A 12096-nucleotide genomic window follows, 5' to 3' on the forward strand; every position below is an offset into this window, starting at 1 on the left:
TCCCTCACTCTCCCAGAAAAGGGAATTCCACCAGTCATTTTTGTTGTGTGAATGCCATCCATAGGCCCCTTCTTGAGGAGCTGCCTTTCAGCTTGTGAGATTTTCCGTGTCTTGCAAGAAAAGATGAATAAAAACAACCAGCAAGATCATGACACCTCTCTGACACATCCTCATACCTCGTCACAGACCCGACTCATCAGGAAAACCCTTCTGATTTATTTGTAACCATTCACATTGTCATTCCTCCGACCTTTCCTATTCCAACCGCTGCTTTTGCTTTTGCTTGCTGCTTTTTGTGGGTTTTGGTTTGGTTTTATTTTTTTATTTGAGGCAGAGGTGACAAACGGCAGGTGAGGATGGACCATTGAATAGCTAATGGCACAACGTTTACTGTTGCTGTAAACCACCCCTTGTGTAAATGCCTTCACGTTTTATTTGCTTTTATGACGCTGCTCAGCTGACTCTCACCACCCTGCCCAGGGCGTTCCGTGGCTTCTTTTCCTTTTCGAGGTTTTTTTGCACCCAAGCCAGGCCCTGCTGGCACGGAGACGCCGGCGAAGCCTCTCTCCCAGCGTGCCTTAACGTGGCCACCATCGCCCTGGCTGTCCTCACCACGCTCTGCTTCCTCCCTGCAGGTGCCCGCCAGTAGCCCCAGCTCCAGGCACCCAGCCCGGGGCGCTGGGGATTTGGTGACTGGCTCTCCCTTCTTCCCGTTCTGGATTTCTAGACCTAACCCGCTTTTGTTTCAGAGGAGGTTTGAAGCTTTCTCAAAGCCTCCCTGAGAGCTGTTGGCAGAGGAGCTGGCCGTGTGTCCCACAGGCTGTACCTGGACGTGCTCACAGGTTTCTTTCTCTGACGGTAACTGCTCGTGCTTTCAGTGAATTTTGGAAGGCTGAATGGAACAATGTGTCTTGATGCTTGGATAACCCCTTCAGTTAATCTTGGTGCCTGCAAACCTTAATGACTGTCCTTTTTCTGGGAACTGGGTTGTTATCAGCCTGTCATTTCAGGGATTGCCCCAGCACTGCCTTCCCAAGCCTGTCCTCAGGTGCTGTGTCAGGTTCCACAGCAGTGCTTGGTTCTTCCCAATAAGCAGCATTTGGTTGTTTGCTGTCCTGCTGCAAGTGCTGTGGCTTGGCTGTGGATGCTCAGTAGCCTTTGGGCTTTCCTTCACATAGCTTTCCAGGTTTTTATATTAAAAATAAGAAGGGGAGAGAGATGGTTCTTGCAGTCGGAAACGGCCGTGTCATCAGCCTGGCAGAGGTCCCGTGGGGTAAGGAGCACGTGGCTGTCCAGCATTGTTCTCTCACCTTGGTTTGCAGTGCTGGAGGATCTCAGACTGTGGTGGCAGAACCCAGTGGGTCTCCATTGCCTTCTTGATGCTTTTCTGTGCTGCCTTTGAACTGCTGAGGAGGCTGGAAAAGTGATGATGTGATATTGCTCCCTGATTCCAGCAGTTCCTGCTCGCCATTTGTCAGAAGAAGATTTACTAACGCTGATAAGGAAAATTATTATTTTCTTCCCTGGCACTGAGTCTTCTTGACATGTGTCTTACCATCCTCTGCCCATGAGTTTAGTGTGCTTTTCCCACCCAGAGCAGCTGAGGCTTCTCCTCCCTCTGTTGTGCAGAGATCTGTGTGTGTGTCCTCTCCAGTCAGTGCTCAGCAGCGTGGAGCCACACCAACTTCTGCCCTTCAGTACTTAAGAGACTTGGTGGCTGGAAAAAATTAGGTCATATTAACATAATCTCTAGAATTACATAGCAGAGTAGTGTTGGAACACTTTTCAAAGCCTTGAGAGACACCTGATACCTTAATTCCCATCCTCACCCAAATGCTGCAGCGTTCTTCCCGTCTGACAAAGGAGGTGGGAGACAACAGGCTGTTCTCTGAGCTGCTGGCAGCCCAGGCATCTGGAGCCAGCCCAGTGGAATCCAATACTTAGGATGAGGTGGGTTTGAAATCTGCTTTGTTTTGCTTTTCTCCCCCTACTTTTAGTATAACCCTGACATAGTTCATGTCCCCTGGAACCATGGAGTAGTTCTGAAAAACAATTGTCTTGCTTTAATTGAATAAAACATGGGGAAAGAGGCTGCACTGAAGCAGTTTCTAGCAGGTGACCCTAGAAAATTCTGTCCTTGGAGTTTGTCCTTTTGATTTATTGGTTCAGGGAGTTTCTGGGAGAGCTCTTGGAAAGCTGACCTGATGCTTTCTCCAGTGAAGGACAAGCTGAGCAGTGAAGTTTCCAGACACCACGACCTTTAGAGCTTTCCCTCTGTCACTTTAGTGTAGGTGCTTGAAAAGATTTCCTGCGTGACAGCTTGATCTTTTCCACGTATCCTCCAGCAACATTGATATTCCAGCCATCCTTTGGTGTTCCAGCCGTTATCACTGCCGAGCCCTTTTTTATCAGTTAAATTGTCCTTGTGGCTTTCTTCATTAAGATGTACAATACGATACAGCAGAGCAAACAGCACCATTTGAATTACCCTGGAGTCGCTCCTGGAAATGCTGGGCTTGGGCAGCTGTTGTTTCCTGGGAAATAAAGGTCCTTAATCACAGCCCAGCCCTCATCTCAGGTTCCCAGCCTGTCCCAGCCTCCCCACAGCTGCCTGGCACACCCTGCTCGCAGGACCCACTCGTCATTCATAGGTGCACATTTGCATTTCCCAGGCTTTCTCCACAGGTGGAATTGCACAGGTGTCTTGGCAGCAGTTTTGGTGAAGACCTGGGGGTGGCACGTGCAGGTTGCCAGCCCTGCAGTGGATGCTGCTGGCTCTGCAAAGGCACTGCTCTCCATCCTTTGCAGCAGCAGCAGCAGGCTGGGGTTCCTGATGTCCCCCCTGGAAAGCCTATTTAGAGCATATTTTAAATCCCCCTGATCCCTGGGAGTAGCAGGTGTGGGTGTGGGCCTGTCTGTGTATTTCAGGGGGCTGTAACATTGCAGGCTGTGCTTTTCACTTGAGAATTCCCAGAGGTGCTCCAGCTCCTGCAGTGAGTGCATGTGGAAAGCACCAAGCCCACCCTGTGGAAATAGCTCTGAGTTCTTTCCTGAGGCTCAGGATTTGTACAAGCAGGAGCAAGCTCTCTTTGGCGTGGAGGTGTGCAGTGAGTTCCAAAGCAGGAGCTGAGAATTGATGCTGGGTTGGAGTATCAGCTCTTGAGCAGGGGCACATGGTGGTGGAACTCTCCTGTCACCCACGGGGGCAGGCACTGTCTCCTGAGAAGCACACCTTTGTGTCATCCCAGGTGCTTTAAAAATAATTGCACATGGAAATGCGAACTCTGTGACCAAAAATAAGTTGCAGATTTTCAGAGCATTTCACATGTTGAAAAACTTCCTCAAAACAAGAAGAATTATTTTATCCTCAGGAGGAGTTTGTCCTTTCCACAGCCAGTGGTGTGAAAAGCTGCAGTTGCAGGGGTTTATCCCAGCAGTAATCCCAGTGGCTGGTGGGCAGGAAGAATGCAGTCCCAGTCACCCTGTTCTCAGATCTCCTTGCAGTGTGTTTGTGGGAGGCAAGAGGCAGCGTGGGGATGAATAAAGCACTGCATCCTGTCAGGATCATGGCACCGCTCAGGTACGGCCACTTCTGCCTGGGGCTGCAGCAGTGCTGACCTCATTATGGAATTTAATTGTAAAAACACATTTACTCCCCAGCCAGCTCAGAGGGGTCAGCTTCAGCTCGGCTGTCTGGACTCTCTCCCAGTCTCTTTTCTGGGGATGTGGAGATGCCCACGCTGCCAGCAGGAGATGGGCACGTCAGCAGGAGCAGGAGAGCTCTCGGTTTCCTCTCGGCATTCCCAGTCTGGTGTCGAGCTGTGGCATGTCCCTGTGCTCAGTGCCACTGTGCAGGGACGCAGCCCAGGGATTTGTTCCCCCAAATTATTTATTATTTAACTTCTGCTTTCCGTTGAAGGTTCTGCCTGTCCCTGGTAAAATGTCAAGTTAATTTAAAGATGATTCTTCGCCTTTCTGACATTTTCATCCAGGATGTGTCTGCATTAAAGGGGCTAAAGGCAGAGCTGACAGGCCTGGGACAGGAAATAAAATTAAATAAAATTCAGTCTTTCGGTCCCATGTCCAGCCAGTAGCAGGCAGGGCCTGTCTTATGTGGCCTTGCTTTTGGTGACACAGCATAAGCAGTGCACAAACCATCGTCTTGTTGAGCAGAAGCGTGGGTTGTGTGCTAGCTTGGGCTTGAAATCAAACCCAAATCCTCCCAAATCCGTATGGAGAAACATGCAAAAGCATGGCTGGAGCCACTGTGGCAATTTCAGACTATTTTTGTTCTGGTCACACACAACATCCATAGAGATTGTGATGATTTTTGTGAAACATCTGGTCTGCTAATCAAGCTGTCCCCAGGGCCCATTGCAGCACGCCTGGACCGGGGCACTCAGTGCCAACCTGGAGTGCTGCACAGAGCAGATCAGGGGGCTCAGGAGGGCAAAGAACATCTCCATCCATCCCTGGAGGAGCGTGTGGTGAGGGAGGGGATGGCTGAGCTGAGGGAGAGGATGGATGGGCCACTGCTCTCTGGTGTTTGAGCCCCGTCACCCCTCAGCTCGGGCATTGCTGGGGGATGTGACGTCTGTGCTGGTGTCCCACAGCAGCTTCATCCAGGGAAGGGTTTTGTAGGCCTTTTCATCAGCCCTGAACCAAAGCAGGGATCCGTTTGCAGTGCTGCATGCTGCTCCCTCAGGCTGCTGTGAAGGCAGCATGGTGCAGGAATTCACACTCGCCCCGGTCAGTACATGTGAAGTAGTCTGGAAAATCGGGAAGAATAAGAGCTCCACGCATCAGGGATCAGATTGGCTTTTGGTTTCAGTTCAGAAAGCAATTTTAAAAGCAATATATTGAATGGGTATCTATACTTGCTAAAGCCTCTTTAAATTTAAAAGGCAGCAGCGTGTTTTGCCGTTATTTTGTGGATGTGCTGCTGTAATTCTGTGTGTGCTCCTCAGCCCCAGCACCGAGTACCTCTGCGAGGCTGCAGCACTGCAGCTGCAGCATTCATCCAGGGGAATTTAATTTTGCTGCTGGGGTTTTAATATTCCTCCATCGTGCTTGTTCTGTTTGAGGCTGTGGACTAATTACGGCCAAGTTTAAAGGGCCTGGTCTGTCACACTCTGCAAACAGTTTGAAGTTGGAGAGAATCCATTTGAGAAAACGAGGAGGCTCAGCAGTGGAGCTCATAACTCTGAGAAATGTTGCCCAGCTGCCTCCATGCAGTAATTTTATAAATACGTGTGTGTATATGTGTGTGTGCCCTTGCGTAGCTGCCTAATGGGGTGGTAAGTGCCTAGAGCTTGGGTGTCATCTGAGTTGTCCTAGATGGCAGATATTTATTTCTTACAGCCAGTGCTACACAGAAATCCCAATAAAGTGAAATTTGCAGCTTTGTAGAGGCCAATGGTAACTCCTTTGGGTACTTTCTATAACTATAAACCAGGCCCCTGAGGAGCTTTTGTACACAAAGAGTTTGGAAGGCCTTAACATTGTTCTACTTTTTCTGAACAGCATGTTTAGTTCTCTTCCTGATTGGCATTGGGAAGAGAAGCCTTGATACTAAGATAGAAAATCCCATGTTGAGTTGAGTCTGTTTGGTTATGTGATTTCTACATCCTCTTGGCTTTGCTGCACCTGGTAAGCCAGCCCCTTCATCACCAGCTTTCCATTTTAAATGACAGCCATCAGCCTTGGGTGATTGTGTAGCATGTTGATGGCTTAGGGTGCTTTTTTGTGATGGCACAGCCTTCCTTGGCTTTGGTCAACATTAGTTAAGTCAGGAGTGTATCAAAGACTTCTTGTTGGTCAGCATTTGAGGAGAAGAGATGGTTTTTATTGTAGGACATGGGGCAGAAGGCTGATCCCTGGGGTGCTGTGTGCTTGCTCTGACACAGAAGTGTGGCTGTTCTTGAAAGCAAAGCAGAAGCTGGTGGCACAAACCCAGGATTCAGAAAAGCACCTTTGAAGTTAGCCAGTCCAGCCTAAAGTTAGGTGCTGTGTGAGCAGCAGCATGGCAGGGCTGGGACGTCCCTTCCTGGGTGACAAGTGGCAGGGCAGGACACACATGGATTTACAGGAATGCTCTGATTTGGTACCAAAGCACCAGTGCCTGTTTTCTCTCTGCCACGTGATGCTGTAGAAGCACTGCAGTGTCAGCATGTTCATGTCTTGAACACGGGGTCGTTCCTGTGTGCACAGTCCTTCTTCCCAAAGAAGACTGGGACTGGGCAGGACTCCCCGAGCGCTCACTCTAAACTTTAACCGGTCTGTGTTTCCTATTGCAACCATCCAAACCATTTGCTAATCATAACTTTGTCATTCCAGCTGCAGCCAACATGTTGTTTGACGTGGATATTTGTTCGCACTTACAACCGCTTGAGAACTTTATTTTGTGTAACCTGTCGGTCTCTGTCCCCGGACGGGGAAGCGAGATGCACTGTCCAGTTTGCACTGTTTCTTGACTAATAATCTCTTCCAGCACATCAATACGAGTTTGCTTCCAGCAGATTCTCTATTTATTGTAAAAGCTGACATAACTTTTTTTATTTCAGGAAGACAGTAAATTGAGACTATTTATAGATGCCAAGATGCTATCTCAGGAATTAATACTCAGTTTTACAACCCCTTCTAAACAATGGCTTTCCCCCCACCTCCGCCACCATTTCCCCTTCCACCATTTGCTTGGTTAAAACAAATGGGGATTGCTACCCAAAACCAAAGCAAAGCCCTGCTCTTGGTCTCCTCGTGGCTTTGGAAGGCATCCCCTGCAGCCCCCAGAGCTCCCGCAGGAGAACAAGGGCTGGCCTCCTTGAGGGTGCCTTAGATTTGGTTGCCAAGATGAGAACAGCCTACACTGGCAGTGGAAACAGGCTAATGATGGCTTGATAATCTGTTATGCAAATCTTGGTGCAGTTTGTTAAACTGTGCAGGGTTTATTTGTTTTGCTTCCATAATTAAAGCATGTAGACCTTGTATCTGTAAGTATTGTGTATTCCTTGTATGATCCTTGTCTTTGCTGCTGCTTCAGGAATTCAGCCCTGGGCTGTCCTCAGCTAAATTGCCAAGAAACAGGTCCTGTTTTTTCCACTGCTGCCTCTGCCCGTGCAGGGGCCGTGTCCCTGGGTTGTGTGCCAGCATGTCAGCGAGGGGAAACGCTGCTGTGAATTGTCTGTCGTTGCTGCAAAACCCAAGCTCCGGGCTGCTGTGCAGGGACACGCGGTGCAGCGCTGCTCACCACGCTGTTGCTCACTCAAACACTGCCTGCCCCAGCCAGGCAGAGCCCTTGGCTCCAGGGATTTATTCCAGGGACACGTCCTGGGGAGCCTCTCGCTCCAGCCGCTGACCCCTGCCGCAGAATACCCACCTCCAGATGGAGAGTAAACAGCCTCCAACAACTAAATAGGCCAGTAAATTGGGGAATGTGGTTACATTTGGTTTAGACCTGTTGGTGGAAATAACTGTCAGTAAAAGCCTTCAGATCTGGTCAGTCTTTTAAAACTGCCTGTTGCAAACTCCTGGAAGAGACAAAGCATCTCTCCATTGCGAGGCAGTGCCCCCCAAGAAATTTCCAGTGGCGTGTAGTCCATATGGAGTAGAGTCAGCTTCAGACTAACCAGCAAAAAAAATCCAGGATATTTTAATTACCCATAGCTGTTCAACCAGGTACCTGCTGTAGCAGAGGGACTGGTAATGTTTGTCCACTGTTGCCAGTCCTAGAACTTCTTTTATACTGAAAAAAATGGTTCATCATGCAGGTGATGGCTGGGAAGCTGGAGGAGAGGCAGGAGCAGGCTGTTCCCTGGCCATGGGTGCTCTGATGAGGCAGTGTTTGAGTGTGTAACAGCGATGTGCCGAGCCTCAGCTCTTCATCCTGCTCTGGAGCTTCTGTTTTGTCCCCACCAACCAAACCGTTGGTGTCGGTGTTCTCTCCTGTCTCCTGTTCCCCTAACTTTGCAACCACCAGTAATTGTTCTGGCAAGGACCTGGAAAAAGAGAAAAATTTACTGTTTTCCTCAGGCTCATAGCTTTTGAACTGGAGGCATGTCTTCTAAACAGTGCAACTCACTTCAAATGCTTTTTGCCTTTCATTTTATTATTGCTTGTCACGCAATGTTCTTTGAAAGCTTGCTCATATATTATCTGTTCCATTTTTTCCATTTTCCCTTTTTTTGCATGCTGTTCCTCCTGTTTCTTCCCTTCCTCCAATCCTCTGTTCCCGTGTGTAGACACAACGGCGACGACAGAACCGGCAGTTCACGGTTGGTATCACATTCCTGTTTATCTTATTTCTCAGCGCTGCTGAGTGGCAAGACAAGCCTGGGAAGGGGAGGCCAAAAAGGGAACTGGAGTCTTCAAGGGAAAACTGTGTTTCAGGTGGACTCATCTCATAAATACAACATGGGTTCTAAGGCTGGAAAGTCTGTCTGCTCTTGTCATTTCTGCTGTGAGCTCCCCAGGTGATCATCCTGGTGCCAGGCAAGCGCAAGCCCCGTGGAAGTGGCATCCAGGTCCAGGCAATACCAATTGAGTCTCCACCCATTGACTGAGAGAGTCGCTTTACACATGAAAAATATATAATTTTTTTTGCCTTTTTTTTGCCTTTTTTTTTAGATTTTTGAGCATTTTTCTTGCATTTTGAGTTAGTTTTTAAGACAGGGTCTGCTGGCACAGGGCAGCACTGGGGATTCTGGGATGCTCCACAGAGGAGCGCTCGCCTCCAAGGTCAGCAGGGAAGTTTGCGTTATTACACTGCAGAAGGAGATTGGGAAAACAAATAGCAACACTTTCCTCTCAGCATAGCAGTCTAGCAAAGTAACCCTTCTCGTCTGCTCGAGGCAGTCTAGCTAACAGCTTGACAGCTTCCTGAGCTTCCTCCATTCCCCGCGAGCCTACGTACGCGCTGCAGGCTGGAAATTGAGCATCCCAATTTTTTGGCACAAGCTTACTTTTCAGCTGAAGAACCAAAACCTTTGACAATTTTTAATTACAGCTAATCCACGTTGGACTTTGCTGTTCTAGTTTCTTTTAACTCCAATAAATTGACTGATTTTTTTTTTACTGACAGAAATCCATCGCACAGAGCACGCTGTTCTCCTGCCTGCTCCCCTTGAGGCATCTTTCCTTATTTTTCTTTGTTCTGAGGATGCCATAAAAAGCCTGTTCTTAACTTGAGGACTTCCCCCCTCCGTGGGGAGGATCACTGCCAGGGAGGTGGCCAGCTGAAATGACAACCTATCCCAGTCAAACGAGCTGCCACAAACTTTCCTGCCTTAAAACCAGCCAGTTTGTTCCGAATTCCCCCCTGCTTGCCCTTGTGGGGTGCTTTTCCCATGAAGACTCTGGATTTCTTTCCAAGCTTGTGTTGCTGGAGTGTGTATGGAGTATACCAGGTGTTTCTGTATGTTGGCCATTTGTTCTTTCTGATGTCCGATGGGAGTGAGCATGTCTGTGAATGACTAGAAATGCATGGGCATGAATACAGCCAAATGGATTTTCTCCAAAAACGATTTAAAATGAATTGGGGGAAGAAAAAAGAAAATAAACCAACCAAACAAAAAAAACCAAAAAACAAAACCAAAAACCAACCCAAAAAAGAGCTTGCTATCAAAGAAAATGGAATGTAAGGCCAGTGTGGAGCCAGCACAATGCTTCAATCGGGGAAGGAGGGTTTTGAGCCATTTGAAGTTTTGGAGTGTATCCTAGAGGACTGGGGGGAAGGAGTCCTGTGTGTGTGTGCATGTCCCAGCAGTAGCCAAGGCCCTGCCATTCCTGTTTCCTCACGGAATGGAGTTGACGGCAGCGATGCATGAGTGACCTAACGCACGAACGTTGTTAACTCTTTTGTTGAAAAATGAGAGCTTAACTGTGAATTTTCTGATGCACTCTCTCCTTTCTCTGCACTGTTCATTGCCAGAGCTCCAATAACAGCATGGTCATGGCCGGCAGGAAGGCTTGTGCTTCCGCTGCACCCCACGAAGCTGGGGTTTCCCAGCCTCAGCCCTCCTCCCTCTCCGTGTGCCCCCGTGGGGTCAGGGTGCCCGTGGGGCTGAAATCACAGGTCCCACTGTTTGAGCTGGAGTACGGGCAGAACTCAGTGGAGCCAGGAGTGTAACAGCCTGGAGTGTTACACTCAGTCTGGGGAGAAAGCACTTTTTCTGCCACGCCCTTTCAGTTTTCCTCCCTGCCGCCCTCCCCACCATAATCAATGTGCCAGTTTTTAATGTCCTGGCCCCTGTTGCCCCTGGGTGGCCAGAGAGCTCAGCCCTCACAAGGTGCTGGCCTTTGTGGAGCCCTCAGGTGAGACGCCCAGCTCATGTTTGCCCCTGATACAAGCAGGACATCTCTAAGCAGCCATGACCTTGGACACGCTGACTTTGTGTCCATTTTTTTCCAAATTCTGCCCTTACCCTGTTGTAAGCAGAGAGCTCTAAATGCTCAGAGTGATCCCCAGGATATGGGTGCTGTCCACACAGGTGCTTCAGGCCCTGTCCACCCCTCTGTCTGCCCAGCAATGGGGGGCTCAGGGCTGCTCCCCACTCCCCCAGCAAGGCAGGAACCAGGCAGTGCTGCCTCAGCACAGGCAGAATTTCTGCTGATTCCCATGGAATGGTAGGGTTTTGAGCCATTTGGAAAAGCCTTCTCTAAAGCTGGCAAAGCAGGAAGCCTGGAGTGAAAGTTAAAATAAGGAAAACACCCCAGTCACAAATGAAGAATGATAAGAAAATACTTGGCCCATAGTGCAGCAGGTAAATTATTTTACAGGCTGGAAATCCTTCCCTGAAGGCCTGTGTGGGTTTTTAATTGTGGCCTTAGCAGGTTTGATACAAGAATAGGTAACACTATTGTGTTACGCTCTTGTTCCTTTTTCTGATAGTGCTCAGTCCCTGAAAATGAGTTTTGCTTGGCTGAAGCCAAAGCCAAAGCTGCACCAGAGCGCTGGCCACTCGTACATCCAGGTTCCACAGAAAAGGGCTTTCTACACTGCCATCACCAAGCAGCTCTGCTAGCCCAACTGCCTCCTTCCCTCTTGGAAATGCCCTACTTAAAAGTGCAGCTAATAGTGAATCCGTTCCTCAGTCTATTTCACAGCTCCCATCCTTGGGGCGGTTGAATAAAACATCACAGCGCTGCCTGCGCGCGCCGCCGCGCGCGGCATGAAACGGAATCCCTAATTGCTTATTTAGAGCCTGAGATGGGAGAGAAATTGGCTTTTCCTGAAAAACTGGATCTAGCGTGGGAGCCCAGAGAAACCTAAATATACTCAGGGTGCCTGGTCCTTGTGTGAGCACCTTGTTGAGCTGCAGGACGCACTCACCGCGCCGGCTCTGCCTGCCGAGGATTTATCATTGCCAGGGAAATGGAGCAGAGTGAAAAGTTCCCTTTCATTTCTCTAACAGGCGCAGTGGCAGATTTTGAGTTCATCCCCTCAGAAGTGAAAAGAAGGGGCTTTAGTGGCCAGTATGAAAGTTTAATGAGAAAAATCAAGAAGTAATTTACCACCTATTTAAATGCCTCACAACAGGTTTTGACACCGGCCGGTGGCATTTGTGAGTGTCCCAGGTGCAGGGAGAAACGGAATTGAGGAATTGTTGCAAATTTTATTCTGAAAAGGATTTTTTTTTTTCTTCATAAAAAATGCAACACTGCCCTTTTTCATCAGTGAGAAAATGTAGTTCCTTAAAAGGGAACTCTCTACAGAAGCAATTTCGGAGAGAGTAAAGTTGAAGGGCTCCTCTGCCGAGTGCAGCTTTGCATGGCCAATGGTTCTGTGAGTCAACTGTTGTATTTATAGATCATTTATAGGAAAAAGGCTCCTGAAAATCTGAAAAGGACTCCCTGAAACCCAAGAGTGGCACACAAGCATATTTCCTGCTATTAATCTAAATGGCTTCCCACTTCAGGAGGTAATACCAACGTAGCTTCCTGGTGATTTGATGTATTTAAAAACCAGTTACTGAAAATGAGTTTCATTTTTAAAGGGCAGTGTGTATATAAAAATACTCATATTGCTGCTCTGCAGTGGGGCCAAGTCTGCACATTGACCATGCTGCACTCACAGCTTGGCTATTTAACAGAGTCAGCTCT

General features: G+C 48.6%; 1 protein-coding gene across 11 annotated transcripts in view; it reads left to right on the plus strand.

The window, feature by feature from the left end:
* CADM1 (cell adhesion molecule 1) overlaps positions 1-12096 on the plus strand; it is a 132256-nt gene that overhangs the window by 108631 nt on the left and 11529 nt on the right. For 8 of the 11 annotated variants that reach the window (XM_064397847.1, XM_064397850.1, XM_064397848.1 and 5 more), the window contains one exon: positions 8238-8270. The exons of the other annotated variants lie outside the window; for them this stretch is intronic. In XM_064397847.1, coding sequence (XP_064253917.1) covers positions 8238-8270 — 33 coding nt within the window. The remainder of the gene's footprint in view (positions 1-8237; positions 8271-12096) is intronic. 11 annotated transcript variants of the gene reach the window in all.

The sequence above is a fragment of the Passer domesticus genome, chromosome 23, assembly GCF_036417665.1.
Source record: "Passer domesticus isolate bPasDom1 chromosome 23, bPasDom1.hap1, whole genome shotgun sequence".
NCBI classification, from domain to species: domain Eukaryota; kingdom Metazoa; phylum Chordata; class Aves; order Passeriformes; family Passeridae; genus Passer; species Passer domesticus.